General features: G+C 40.8%; 1 protein-coding gene and 1 long non-coding RNA gene across 2 annotated transcripts; both read right to left on the bottom strand.

The window, feature by feature from the left end:
* Positions 1–5,746: 5,746 nt before the first annotated feature.
* LOC114912175 (uncharacterized) lies at positions 5,747–6,600 on the bottom strand. Its single transcript, XR_003798130.1, has 2 exons — positions 6,471–6,600; positions 5,747–6,276 (listed from the first exon to the last, which is right to left on the bottom strand). It is a non-coding gene; the product is annotated as an uncharacterized LOC114912175 (long non-coding RNA).
* Positions 6,601–10,111: 3,511 nt separating this feature from the next.
* On the bottom strand, positions 10,112–11,345 carry LOC108928961 (flocculation protein FLO11-like). The gene is made up of 2 exons (XM_018743177.2): positions 11,266–11,345; positions 10,112–11,113 (listed from the first exon to the last, which is right to left on the bottom strand). The coding sequence occupies exons 1-2, from the start codon at positions 11,327–11,329 to the stop codon at positions 10,263–10,265; spliced, it is 915 nt and encodes a 304-aa protein (XP_018598693.2). The 5' UTR covers positions 11,330–11,345; the 3' UTR covers positions 10,112–10,262.
* Between the last annotated feature and the right edge of the window lie 2,159 nt (positions 11,346–13,504).

Raw genomic sequence — 13,504 nt, 5'->3', positions numbered from 1 at the left:
TTATACTCCCCAAAACTCAATTGTCTCCAAAGTCTCCCGCATCCAAACCCAGTACGTGGAGTAGCTGCTGCCATCTAGAAGTTTCCACAGCAGGCCATGTCGTAAGCACATATGCATCACAGAAAAGAAAATCCAGATATCTGGAGTAGAACAAAGACAAAGATTAATAGCATACAGTGAATTACATAATGAACAATAGTTTAAAAATAAAGTAAATTATAATGACAAATGAAAGAGAAAATAATGAAATTGTCAAAAAAAAGTAAATATACTCACACAATGTCAACTCAAAGAGGTCAGAGGGCACCAACACGGTGCCACCTCACTCACACCTCTGCCAGCAGAGGGGTAATTTAATACGGCTCAAAGAGTTTGCAGATCAAGAACAATCAATGTGTGGCATTGAGTTAATGGAAAATTGATTCATTTACTGTGGCCAGGCATTAATGCTTCAGATTTATGCCTTCCCTCGGGGAACTGACAAGTGTTAAAAATGTATATTGCATATGGTTTGCTGATCATTCCTGTCATGAAAAATAGCATCATCTATTCCAACACAATGCTGCATGCAAAACAATCATTTAGAGCTATGTTAAGGTGTCGTGGTCCGAAAAAATGCTTGCGGGAGCCGAATTATTAATTGAAGGTGTTTACCACAACGAATGAGAGCAAACGGAGTGATTTTAAATGTTATACACGCGACACCCTGATGTCTGACACGTTCATACACTCTTGATTACACTGCCTCTTTGAATTTATGAATGGCTACAAATTTTACAGATGCAAGCATTTTTTTTTTTTTTTTTTTTTTAGTTTACTCACTTCTACAGCAGTTGCGTTTTCTGCACTGTTTTTCTAAGATTTTTGTCAGCAATGCAGTAAATTATACCTGTGTTTACCCAACGACCTCATAGGTGTCAGGAAAGCACTGTAAAACAAAATCGGCTTCTGGGACCGCCTTAATTCAGCTCATTTCCATAGCGTTCCCACTTCATGTGGGGTGTTCCTGGGTGTTACTGATCAACAACATATGGAATACTTTGTATGTTCATTCAATGAATTGCTCAACATTCGGTGGATTTTGTTCAATAAACTGATTCCCCCCCCCCATTTTTCATCTTACTCGAAGTTCATAAAATAATAAGTGAAAGACTTTTTTTAATCAGCTGTAGCCAAGAGTTTTATAGAACTAAATATATTTTTAAATAATTCGACAAATATATGTATTGTTAAGTGTCATGGGGCAGCAGGGAGCATAATGTTTAAAGCTGCTTTCGCTCTGGATGTTGGTGGTTTGAATCCCACCTACTACTGTAGTGCCCTTGAGCAACATATTTACCCCAAGTTACCCAGCTGTATAAAAGAAAGTCATTATAGACGGCATAACATTGCAGGCTGCTTTGAACAAAAGTGTGAGCTGAATGAAAAAAAAATACATTAATATGTTTGGTGACTAACTTACTATGGTAGTAAAGGTGACTCTGGAGTTCCCAGCAAAGTAAACTGCTAACAGACTTCTGATCCCATTTGTGTTTGTAAGTATTGTGAGCCAATGTACATAAACGTATCTGACTCTCTTCATTATCTTTGCTTTCACACTAAATGTAGCTTCTAAGCAAATATAAATGCAATAGATTTAAGCACCTGCTAAGCAGCAGGTGGTGAAGCGGTTAAGAACACAACCCCGAAGTCCCAGGAGGTGCCCTCGATCATGATACTCGACCTGAATTGCCCCACTAAACCAGTGAACTGTATAAATGTATCGCATTGTAAATCATTCCGAGTAAAAGTGTGAGCTAAGCAACAAAATGGCAATGATAAGCATCTACATCTTAACCCTGGCTCAAGGATACAACAGCAGGGGTCCTCCTGGGACATGAACCAGAAAGTCTTCAGTTCAGGTCCTTGGCTGGATGTTCTCATTAAATCTCCTTTGGTAGAGCCCATTATAGTGCCTGTGATTCTGAAATAGTGCAGCGTTCAGTTATAAATCATGTAGCCCCCCCCCCCAGCGCCTGTAGAAATGTTCTCCTATTCAAAGGACGCGGGATCCCACCACCCTTTGTGATGCAATTTGGAGGGGTGCTGTCAGCCTCAGAAAACTGGGAGAGGAGGTATTATCTCACAGAGGATCAGCCAAAATCTCCATCCCACCATGTTCTTTTTTCATTCCACAAAGGGACTAGCGCAACGTGATGGGATCTGTGGTTATGAAACACACTTCCGCTTGAAGACACTTTTCTTCTCCATCATGGCTGCGGCTTCCCTCTCATGCCGCTATCCTTCAGCTGGTCATCCCCGGCCAGCTCTGAGGCTGCTCTGCATGGTGTCATCACCTTCCTGTGGGTTTCCTCCATGAGCAAAGATCTGTGCCCCCCACCCAGAGACACTTTCCTTTAAATTTTGACTCTTATTTGTATTTAGAGTCTTAAGGTCTAATGAACTAATGTGTGAATAGGGTTTATGCCCAGGTTGTTTTTCCTGCACTTCCTCTTCGCATGACTTCCCCTTTTAGTGAGGACTCTGCTTTGTTCCTATGCATCTAGTATAGACTCCCAACCCTTGCTTCTGTGCAGTCACTAAGTAGTTATTGATCATTGATTATCCTCTCCTCAGCTAGCTTACATAATAAGTTTTACCATAACACATAAAAATGCTGTGCTTGCTAGAACAGAGAATAAGTGCATCTAGCAGTGTAGGTCACCTTGGTGAATAAGGTGTGCGGGTTGATAACACTTCATTGGTAGTCACTCTGGAGAAAAGCATCTGCTAAATAAATAAATGTAGAGTGTTGTGAAGAGAGGGCTATATAAAAAAAATGAATTGAAATAAAATTTTGGCTGGATGTTTTTATCTTCCATTTCATCATCGTTGTTCCTTCCTCCTAACACTGGAATAAAAGCTGAAGGTGAAGATGGCAGTAAGTTAAGAAGTTCTTAGGGACAGAGTATAACGAGCAGATGGAAACTACTATACCTCATCCATACAGTTGTAAAAGTATAACAGTATGCTATATACATGAATTTGGATTAACAGTGTATATCATCACAACCAAAGGTGTTTACCTGAAACCTACAGCTGGAGTCACGCAATAGACGGTAAACAGGTCAGAGATTAAAGGCTGGGTGTTCTACTGGCCCAAAGCAGAGCTTGCATCATTCAACTGCAACCCTTCATGGCCAATAGCCACCTTTCAAGGCACAAAAGACCCAAGCTCTACCAAATCATCCATACAACAGCAGTCAGGCCATAAAAATCTTCATTCAGGGTAGAGTTACCTGATTGCTGCCCTAAAACCCAAGGCTGATCATTCTCACAAGAATTTAACACTAATATATACCTCCCATCAAATCATAACTGTTGTAAAGATCTATAACTTCTTCTCTATAGAGAAGAATCTGAAGTGGCCTTAGGTTAGTAAATGGTTTATGTACCAAAGTATTGGAACAGTAGGGATGTGTTTATAACAATTATTTAAGGTTTTGGAGGGAAGCCATGGCACACAGCAAGTGTTGACAGTACTGGTCCAGAAACTCTTGCACCCCTCAAGCAATTCTGCTCCAGCACAAAAATTCATCAGTCTTTCAGCTCATCAAGTCAAGGGTAATCATCTTCAAGGGTTAAAGAGAGATCCGCTACTTGAAAGCTAAAGCCTCAGCCCCACTACTCCAGCTGTGGAATAGCGGTAACAGCAGTAGTGAAGACCTCATACAAGGTCTGTGTTCAGATAAGGTAAACCAGAATAAAAGTTAAGTTGCATGCATGTGTCTGACATGAGGTTCTGCAAGCAGAAGTATCTGTTATGGAAATGCAATTAAGAGGCAATGGTGTCACATATATTATGAAGCATTGGACCTACTCAGGGAAAGTCAAGAGGAATGATCCCTCAATTGAGAGGCAGTGAGGAATGACACATTCAAAGTACAGAATATGGTAAAAGCATATATTTAAGTGCTTTGCACCTCCAAAAGGTCACCACCACCTAGAAGTACTATCCTCTAGTCCCTAGAGTAGTTGTTTTAGTCAAGCTAGATGTACTCAGTCCATGTGATTAGTTCATGGTCACCTCAATATCATGGTAAGAGGGGTTGGTAAATTGATCCTGGGTGAAGGTCTGCACTAGCAGGCTAGTAGAGCTGTTCCAGCTTGTTGTTGGCTGAGAAGGAAAGGTAGAGTCATCCTGACCATTGTTCTTCACCAGTTACATCATAGAATTGTTATGGGTGGTTGGGGATTAAGAGGAAGCAGTAATAGAATCAGAGACTAGATAATCATTCAGCAGGTTGAGGAGAGACAAGTGAACATGGCTGGTGGTCTATTCCCTAGAAGGCAAAGAGGTGGTGGTAGACCCAGCTGGGCTGGGGGTCATCTTCTTAAGCACAGAAGTAGTAGCAGTATGGTCATCCTTGTCAGTGATCAATAGGAGGGCAGCAGCACTCTTCCCACCACTGAGCACCAGACACCTCAGTGTTGCATTCATTTTTCTGCTCAGCTATTGAGTGAAGTGAGGAGAAGTTGTGGCTGGTATATGGTATAAGTCTTAACACATGCAAACAAATGGGTTACGTTATCCAACCACATGCTTGGACACCAAGACTAGCCTAGGAGACACCTTGAGAGTCCTGAGAGGCAAAACCCATCAGAACTAAGGTTCCAGCAGATATCCATACAGAAGATACAAGTTGTGATTTAGAGCTACCTATGGCCACAAGTCTGAAGAACTCAGTAGCACTTCCCTCAAACTGCTACTGACCACGTAAAAAAAAAAAAAAAAATCCAAACCTTACCTCCATCAGTCAGCAAAGAGAACCAAAAACACACCAAAACAAAGGCTTAAACCATAGTTGTGGGATCTAATTCATAAAACACAACTCAATAGAGCCACATCTACTCTCAAGGTCACTTTTAGTGTTTAAGGTCCACAGGTGAGTTCAATGGCTATGATTGCCTGTAATTGTCATCTTAAAAGATGTGAAATGCACAAACTACTTTTCAGTTAAATTAAATTAGCAAGGATCTTATTTTACTTAAAATGAGCAGTTACAGGCTATGTAGTGAATGCTTTGTCTCATTCTTCATAGAGTAGTTATACATTTGGTTCTTTACATTCCTTACACTAAGTTTAGGCAACTTTTGCAATTGTGTGTTTGAATTCTATGTTCATTAGTCCACTATCAGGCTTTCTTATGGCATTGTTTGGGAGGGAAATCACTGCAGAAATACACCAATTGGCTAAAATTGTGGCCTATTAACCTGGATATTACTGTGACATTTGGAACAGGATCTCAGATATGTGCAACTTGCCAAGGTTCCCTCAGTTCTTGTTTACATATTTTGTAATTTTATGAACAATGCAGCAGGTAGCTGTGTGTGAACATTCTGGGCTCAGAGTAGTTCAGATCTGCTCTACTGTCCCCGATTTGGGTAGTGAGTTAATTCCCTTTAGAAATTAAATGGTAGTGTACAGACACTCATCCCTAACAGATTTAAGGTTTTCCTAGCTTAGCAGCTCAGATTCTATGAACTCCACTGGAAGCAAAAACACCATGTTGGAATAGCCACCTTGTTTTATTCTTGGAAAATAAACTTCCAAAATGAACCCTTCAAGTCTGAGTTGCATATTGGTAGCCTAAACCATTGACTTAAGTCAGTGTCTACATCAATTAGATCACCCTATGGTGAGCTCAGGATGTTGCATCATACACCTGATCCCCCACTCAAATGAGTCAGTCAAGGCAAAGAATACAGTCAAAGCATTTATTTCTGGGGTCACTTGAGCATCACCAGTACAGATATGTTAAGTCACAAGGCCTAGATGCTACAGCCTCCAGTCCCCAAAGGGCCAGGTTTTAACGAGGCTGAAAAAACAAACACTTATCCAAGCCACTAGTCACCACAACATCAGGTTGAAAGGATGTGGTAGAATCTGGGCCTTTGTTCAAAAGTTGAACAAAGATGAATTAGTCTGGTTAGTGGTCTGTTCCCCAGAAGGAACAGGGGTAGAGCCATCAGTCCAGCTGGTCATTCTCTCTGGCACAGAAGGAGGAGTAGTAGTGTGTTCTTTTTCAGAAGTGAAAAAGAGGAGAGCAGCACTCTTCATGCTATTAACCACCAGGAGAGCAAGAGAGACTTTAGGCCCATTTTCATGGTCCTTCTCAGCTTCTGAGCAAAGGGTAGAGGTATGACTGGTATTCAGAGGCTCAACAGGTGAAGAAAGATAGGTCATATTGCTTTGTCCACTCTGGTTAGACTGATCTGGAAGACATCTTGATAAGCCTGATTTTAAGGGGAAGAGAGGAAAAGAAAAAAGTAATCAAAAGAAGTTCTAGCACATGGACAGAGACATTCCTAGACAGCCTTTACAGCTACCTTTGAACAACTTGAAGCTCATACCAGTTCACTCAAGAGAAACCAATGAATACCCAGAAATAAAAGTTTTTAGTTAAGTGGGTTTTGGGACAGGACCTTACCTCCATCAATGAGGAAAAAGATGCTGAAATAGAGCAACACATGAGTATAAGCCATCATATCAGATTCACAGAAAACTAGATGAGAAGCTTACAGGTAAGAGACTAGTCTTCCACTGAGCAGTATATATTCAAGATGACGTTTAACAGCTAAGGTCCACAGGTGAGACCAATTCTCCACAACTGGTTGTAATTGATGTTCCCTTAAAAGGTGGAGGATTTTTTTTTTTTTTTTTTTTTTTAAATTTAAATTTAAATTTAAAAGTTATTTAGTTTTCTGAGGTCCCTCCTGTCGTTTATTTAAACTTGTATGAATTCATATTTGTACTTCTATGATTTTGTGAACAATATTGCAGCTTTTTGTTTCCAGATGTCAATATATGCTCGATTGAAAGCAGGCCACTCCTGCTGCATTGCTCTTGATAAAGGTACTTAATGTGAATTACTCCAGTAAAAATAGTCTGCCGTATAAAATCTCTAATGTTGTAGAGTTGTCTGCAGCATGAATTGTGTTTATTCTGCCAAAGAGTTCCCATTTGTCTCTCTCCATCGGCTCCCTGTAGCTGCCTGTATCGGGTTCAATGGTCTGGCCACAATATCCTCCGAAATGGTCGATGGATCTGCACCCTGATACCTACAGGACCTGACCTCTCCCTATACCTTAGTAAGAGTTCTGTGCCCCTCCACCTCTGGCCCATTGGTGGTCCCACTCAGAAGAGTTCCAAATGGAAAGTTCCTCAGTTCTTTCTTGGCCCCTATTGTGGTTGAATGAACACCCTACGCCCCTCAGAATTGCTGAAGCCCTTTCGGTGTTCAACAAGGGCCTCAAAACCTACCACTTCTGGACCTGTTTTTTGACCAGAACTTGGACGAGTAGTTAGTGATAGTGAACAAGGATTGTCCTTTTACGTGTAAAAATAAAACAACTGGAATGCATTTTACTTTTCAGACGGCTTTGCTGACGGAACGATGGATAATTCAGGGACGGTTTCTCAAATGAAGAGACACGCAATCATTCAATTTCAGAACAGATGTTGGCTAAATATTTTAGTGATGTCGGAATGGGTGTTATGTCTTAAAGGGAACACGTAGGAAGCGATCACAGGAACAGACCCCTGTGCGTGGGTGACGGTCATACACAACTAAAACAGAGATGGTTTTTATCCATTGCGATGAACACCGAGCGTGAAAATTATTAGAAAATTATGAACAGATTTCAATATACATCTTTTGATGATGTTTCATCTCAGTTCTCACTTTCTCCTGCCAGATGTGAAAACTGCAAGATGCAGATGTTACTTTTCTTCCTACATATGCTACCGTTAGGTGACATTATATGCAAAAATAATATTAATTTCCACTCCTATACTGATGACAGATAGCACCACCTGTACATCAAGCTTGACGACATCAAGGTGCAGATCAGTGCTAATTTTCTTGCCTTAAATGTAGATGGAGCATAACATTATGCTATGGTCAGTTTACTGTCAACAACCGACAGAAAATACATGTCTTTGGAGGATGGGAGGAAACCAGAGCAGTGGAAGCCCACATGAACCCAGGGAAAACACACAAACTTCTCATATACCGAGCTGGATTAGAACATACACTCAGGCAGGCCAGGGGCTAAGAGGTACCCACACTTCCTCCTGCACCACTGTGCCACCCTGACAAATCATTAAGATTGATAGGAGCCATATTTCCAGTCCACATGAAAGCTCCACACTGTTTCATAACATTTAGTTTCAAAAACTGTGACTCCGCCACTTCAGAAAACTATGTACTGCCCAAGACTGGCAGTAATCAAGTTAGAAACAGTAAGTGGGGAAAAAAAATACTCTACCTCCATCACTCAACAAACAGAAGCAGAAACACAGCAGGACTCCAGAGATGACATGGAAGGGAGCTGAAAGCCAATTTATACCTTCTCACTATCATAAAACAAGCATTTCTTGTATTTTAATCACTCTCAATACTCATAACTCCTCTTTACTGAGCTTTTGAGGTACCATTTAAATCAATAATCAATAAATATACTAGAATGCATAGTACTAAATTGTTTTTCAGAAATGTGTTCCAGTTGGCGCACGGCTGTGAGGCTCAACCTCAGCTGAATTTTTCGTTTTCGTGGTGCATTTCTCACGCAAGTCGAAATCCTGTTTTGCGCATGTCATGGTTACAAGTGACATCTCCTCACAAGTCATAATTGTTGTAGAAGGAGGGTTCAATGTACACAGGAAGCCTGTGAAGCCTTTGCACCAGCAGGACTGGCTCTTTCTACAGTGGAAGTTCATATCAATGGGGTCTATAGCAACCTCTTTCAACTCCTGGAATAACTTGTGCAGCACAGAAGCTTCACCATGGTATTTAGCAATAATCCAGCGCCGGAGTCCTTTCACCATGGTATTCACCAGGGCATTCACCACTAATCCAGTGTTGGAGTACAAGGTGGCTTTGGGTGGGAGGACAATGCTGCCATTAGCACTGGATTGACATCAATGTGGAAGGAATCATGTTCTTCCTGATCTCTTCTGCTTGTCCACTTTTTGTCGCTCAACTCAGAAGTTATGTTCGGCGTTCAGTTTCAAGTAAATATGTCATAAACAAGGAACGACTGACTGCGAAAGAGTAATAGAGATAAAATCTGTAGCTGTAATATCAGAATTGATAGCATTCATAGAATTTATGATTGGTACACAAATATTTGTCTTGGAAACCATTGAACTAGAGTGTAGGAACTGGACTGAGAGACGTCTTGATCCGACAGGAAACAATGAAAATGTTAAACCATTATGGTTGATGGACCCAATTTTACATTCAAGCTCTAAACTTGCTCAGTTTTTTTTTTTTTTTTGCACCGTGAAACATCTGCTTCCTAAGGCATAACTTCAAAACAGTGATTTCATTAGACTAAAGGTCCCTCCCCTACTGCAGCAGTGATCAAATATCTCACTGATGTAGATAGAAACTAAAACTCATCATACCCAAAAATAATTCACAGTGGGCCAATGGCAGTGTCACTCCTATCATATTTGAATGTATTCTATTCAACACCCTTTATAGATTAAACACTCAGTTTTTGTAAACTTCTATTCTTTTGCTGAATTGATTCTCAGGGACCTAATGGAAGAATAATGCAAATACAAGAGCACATCTGCCATCAGTCACAGCATTTGATAGCTGAAGTATGGAGTTGGTTTATAAGAGGGCCAAGATACTCCCTTCTTAAAAGCCTGGAGAATACACTTTTGGGTTGAATATCCAAGTTCAGGAACACTGTCAAATAGTGCAGTTTGCCCAGTAGAGGTAGAGACTGGATGAAGTCTAGTTCTAAGTTTTACAGGTAAATGAGGCTCTAGTTAAAGAGCTCCCCAATGAAAGGCTTTAAAACAAGTGGGATTGTGTTGAAATTAGATGGTTGCTTTGTCTGGAAGGGTAGTGCAGCTATAACAGATGATTTCTGCTCCATCTCAAATCCCCTTGTCACACTGCACACTGATGGTTCAGCAGAGCTCCCCCCATAAGAAGTCATCAGAGGCCCATTTTTAAACTGAAACCATCATTTCTTAAATGTTGCATCACATTGAGACAGAGTGTTGACTGGCTTAGTTAGTGTGCTGACAAACACCAGGACTGCCAAGGAATGTGTTCAAACCATTTATTTCCAGTACCATCAAATTTTGACAATCTCACTGTTGGCATGACTAGTAGTGCTAAGGAACTTTTAGCTATGAAGTAGATGCATGGCAACTGATTGCATGTTAATATTCTTCCTTTACAAGAAGTTGCTGTCATCTACTGGTTAGTCACTGGAACTATAGGCACAGAGGTGGTAAAGTTGTCCTGGTCATCAAGGAGCACCAAGGTGGTGGAACTGCTCTCATCAGTTGCAGAGTAAGGTTGAGCAGTGGTGGTAGAGCTGGGCAGGGAACTGTTGTGTACCAAGGTGGTAGAGGAACTGCCCTCACTGGTTGGAGAGTCAGGTTGAGCAGTGGTGGTAGAGCTGGGCAGGGCACTGTTGAGCACCAAGGTGGAGCTCTCACTGGTTGCAGAGTCAGTAAAGCCATCCTGGTCATCAAGGAGCACCAAGGTGGTGGAACTGCTCTCATCAGTTGCAGAGTAAGGTTGAGCAGTGGTGGTAGAGCTGGGCAGGGAGCTGTTGAGCACCAAGGTGGAGCTCTCACTGGTTGCAGAGTCAGTAAAGCCATCCTGGTCATCAAGGAGCACCAAGGTGGTGGAACTGCTCTCATCAGTTGCAGAGTAAGGTTGAGCAGTGGTGGTAGAGCTGGGCAGGGAGCTGTTGAGCACCAAGGTGGAGCTCTCACTGGTTGCAGAGTCAGTAAAGCCATGCTGGTCATCACTGAGCACCAAGAAGTTAGAACTATTCCCAGGAGTTGTTCCAGCAGAATCATCATAATTCAGCAGGTTGAATAAGAAGCTCAGCACCATAGAAGGCACTGCAGTGGTTGAGGCTTCCCAGCTATGAAGCTCTTCAGCCATGGTCTGGTTAGAGACCAATTCCAGGTTCGGCACAGAGTGAGATACAGATTCATAAGTGGTATCATCTATTTCAAAAGGTGCCAACGGGGTAGTTTTATCCGAGGACACATTTGAGCACAGGAACAAGATGAGACATCTTGATGATCCTATTGAGGACAGGAAATGCAACCATTAAGCCTATACAAACACACTTGTTGAGCAGTATTTTTGAACAGAGAAAGTCAAAATTTCATTACATCAGAGATACACAAACAGTAACCAGCTTGAAAGATAAAAGAAAAGTTAAATAAGTGTTTACCTTGGTCAACCAAAAACCACAATATGGAACACCACAGAAAATGGGAAGCCCATGTAGATGCCATATTGCTTATTTCACAAGCTACAATCACACCAATAACATAGATGGAAACTGCAGGTCAATATATACACCCAAGGTCTGGCTTCAATGCTGCGTGCCACAATGTGACAGGTGAGCTCAATTAAAATTTGAATTATTAAACTCGCTTTAGCAGGTGCAGAAAATTTAGCAGTTTTTTTGTGGTTAATTGCTTTCTAAATTGTCTAATGATCTTAATTTACTACAAATTACTTCCGAGATTGAGAAAATGTGATGAAAGTTGCCTGTTCCTTCTTCTTTACATTAATAATAATCTGAGCTTTGCTCAATATTTGACTGTCTACATTATGTTTATTTTTTTTAAATGACTGTATTGAATAAACTGGTAAGTAACTGGTTTCCTTCCACAGCTTCGAAAATGCGATCACATCAGAAATATTTAATTTTTTTCTGATCTGATTGCCAGTTTTTTCTGGAAATTACTATCAGTAACCACATGTGTGAAACCAGGTCTCTTTATTATATTTTTATCAACCTCTTACAGCTCTTTTCAAACTCAGAGTCTTTTGCACTGAAACTCAATAGCTTGCACTAAAACCTTTCAGGATGTTTCTCTTGTGCTGTACTGAATATGTCTTTGTACTTTTATGAATATCCATCCATTTGGTTTCAGTAATCTCTTGTCCTGAGTAGGACTGCAGTGAACAAGAGCACAAAGATGAGGAAAGGGACACCCTGGACGGGATGCCACTCCATCACAGGACTTTTGCAAATATACCTTCATATCTTCGACATGCAGTTTAAGGTAGATTTTAAATGTATTTAAAAAGTATTTTCAGTTGAGTTCAGTTCATGTTCATTTGTTCACTGCCTTTAGTTAGACTACATCTTTATTTTTTTCATACTGCTTCTTTTACATAAGATGTACTGTAATCTTGATTGTAACTCAGGTAGTGTAGTAGTTACAGCTATAGTCCTTTGACTCAGTAAAAGTACCTCAGCACCTAGAGGACTGAATTATTCCCAATATAAAACAAACCCCCTTTCCCCCTCAGAGCTGCTGAACCCCTTCCAGCATTCCAGAAGGGCCTCAAAGTCACTTCTCTCCTGATCTCCTGAAAGCGCCATAAATGAGTCCAACACTATCTGATATGATTTCTATGTGTTTCTTACTTACATTTACATCTATTCATATAGCCCTGCGATGGACTGGCATCCTGTCTAGGGTGTGCCCCCTACCCCTTCAGCCTTGCGCCCAATGTCGCCGGGATAGGCTCCGGCTCACCACGACCCCACTCAGGACAAGCTGTTTTTGAAATGATTTGGTTGGTTGGTTCTATTTATTTAGCAGACGCTTTTCTCCAAAGTGACATACATCTCATAGAAAATATAATGTGTTCATTACATTTGCAGAAAGAAACACTTGCAGATGCGTGATTCTTAAGTGCAGCTAGTTTCTTTCCACCATATGAATCAATGTTCATCACACTAATAGCTGCATAAAACTCAGAATATCCACAATTCAAAATAAGCTTTCTAGTAACCATTTTTTTGGAGATACATATAAACATTTGCGTTACATTACAGGAGTAGCTGTGTAAAGGTTTATCCAGGGATGATCCTAAAGTTAGGGCATGAACATTTACACCTTACATGAACTTAGGAGATCATGGGAGAAGTGAGTCTGGAAGAGGTGAGTTTTAAGACTCTTTAAATGTGGACAGGGATTCAGCAGTTCTGAGTGAGAGGGGGAGGACGTTCCACCACAGAACCAGAGAACTCAAATGTCTCTCCGACAGGCAGCCACTTGAGAGATGTGAACCCCTCAACATGTTGGTTGTATGTTGATTTGGAGAAAGGAGCTGCCAAGTACATTGAAGTAATTAAATGTCTGCGAGTGGCTTTTACTTTCCTGGAAATATCATTGATCGCCATAGGAAAAAACTGAGTGAAAATGCCCAGCCAGTGCAATGAGTGAATGCGCAGACCAGATACAACATAATTTGGCTGTTATTGCAAATATAATATGGTCAATAACATAAAATGTCATGGCAAATAGTTTTTACATTTATTCATTCAGCTGCCACTTTTCCCCAAAGCAAATTACAATGTTCAGCTACCTACAATTGCTTACTCGTTTATACAGCTGGGTAATTTTTGCCGTTATCAATTCAAGGTAAGTGCCTTGGTCAAGGCTACC

Source organism: Scleropages formosus, chromosome 14 (assembly GCF_900964775.1).
Source record: "Scleropages formosus chromosome 14, fSclFor1.1, whole genome shotgun sequence".
NCBI classification, from domain to species: Eukaryota; Metazoa; Chordata; class Actinopteri; order Osteoglossiformes; family Osteoglossidae; genus Scleropages; species Scleropages formosus.
The sequence above is the reverse complement of the archived record's forward strand: the minus strand, read 5'-3'. Positions and strand labels throughout refer to the sequence as shown.

What these genes read in the sequence shown, in the direction of transcription:
- LOC108928961 (XM_018743177.2), bottom strand. Translation starts at nt 11,329, where the DNA reads ATGGCATCTACATGGGCTTCCCATTTTCTGTGGTGTTCCATATTGTGG. An exon ending in GTGGTTTTTGGTTGACCAAG is followed by an intron (nt 11,114 to 11,265) that starts GTAAACACTTAT and finishes TGTCCTCAATAG; the next exon opens with GATCATCAAGATGTCTCATC.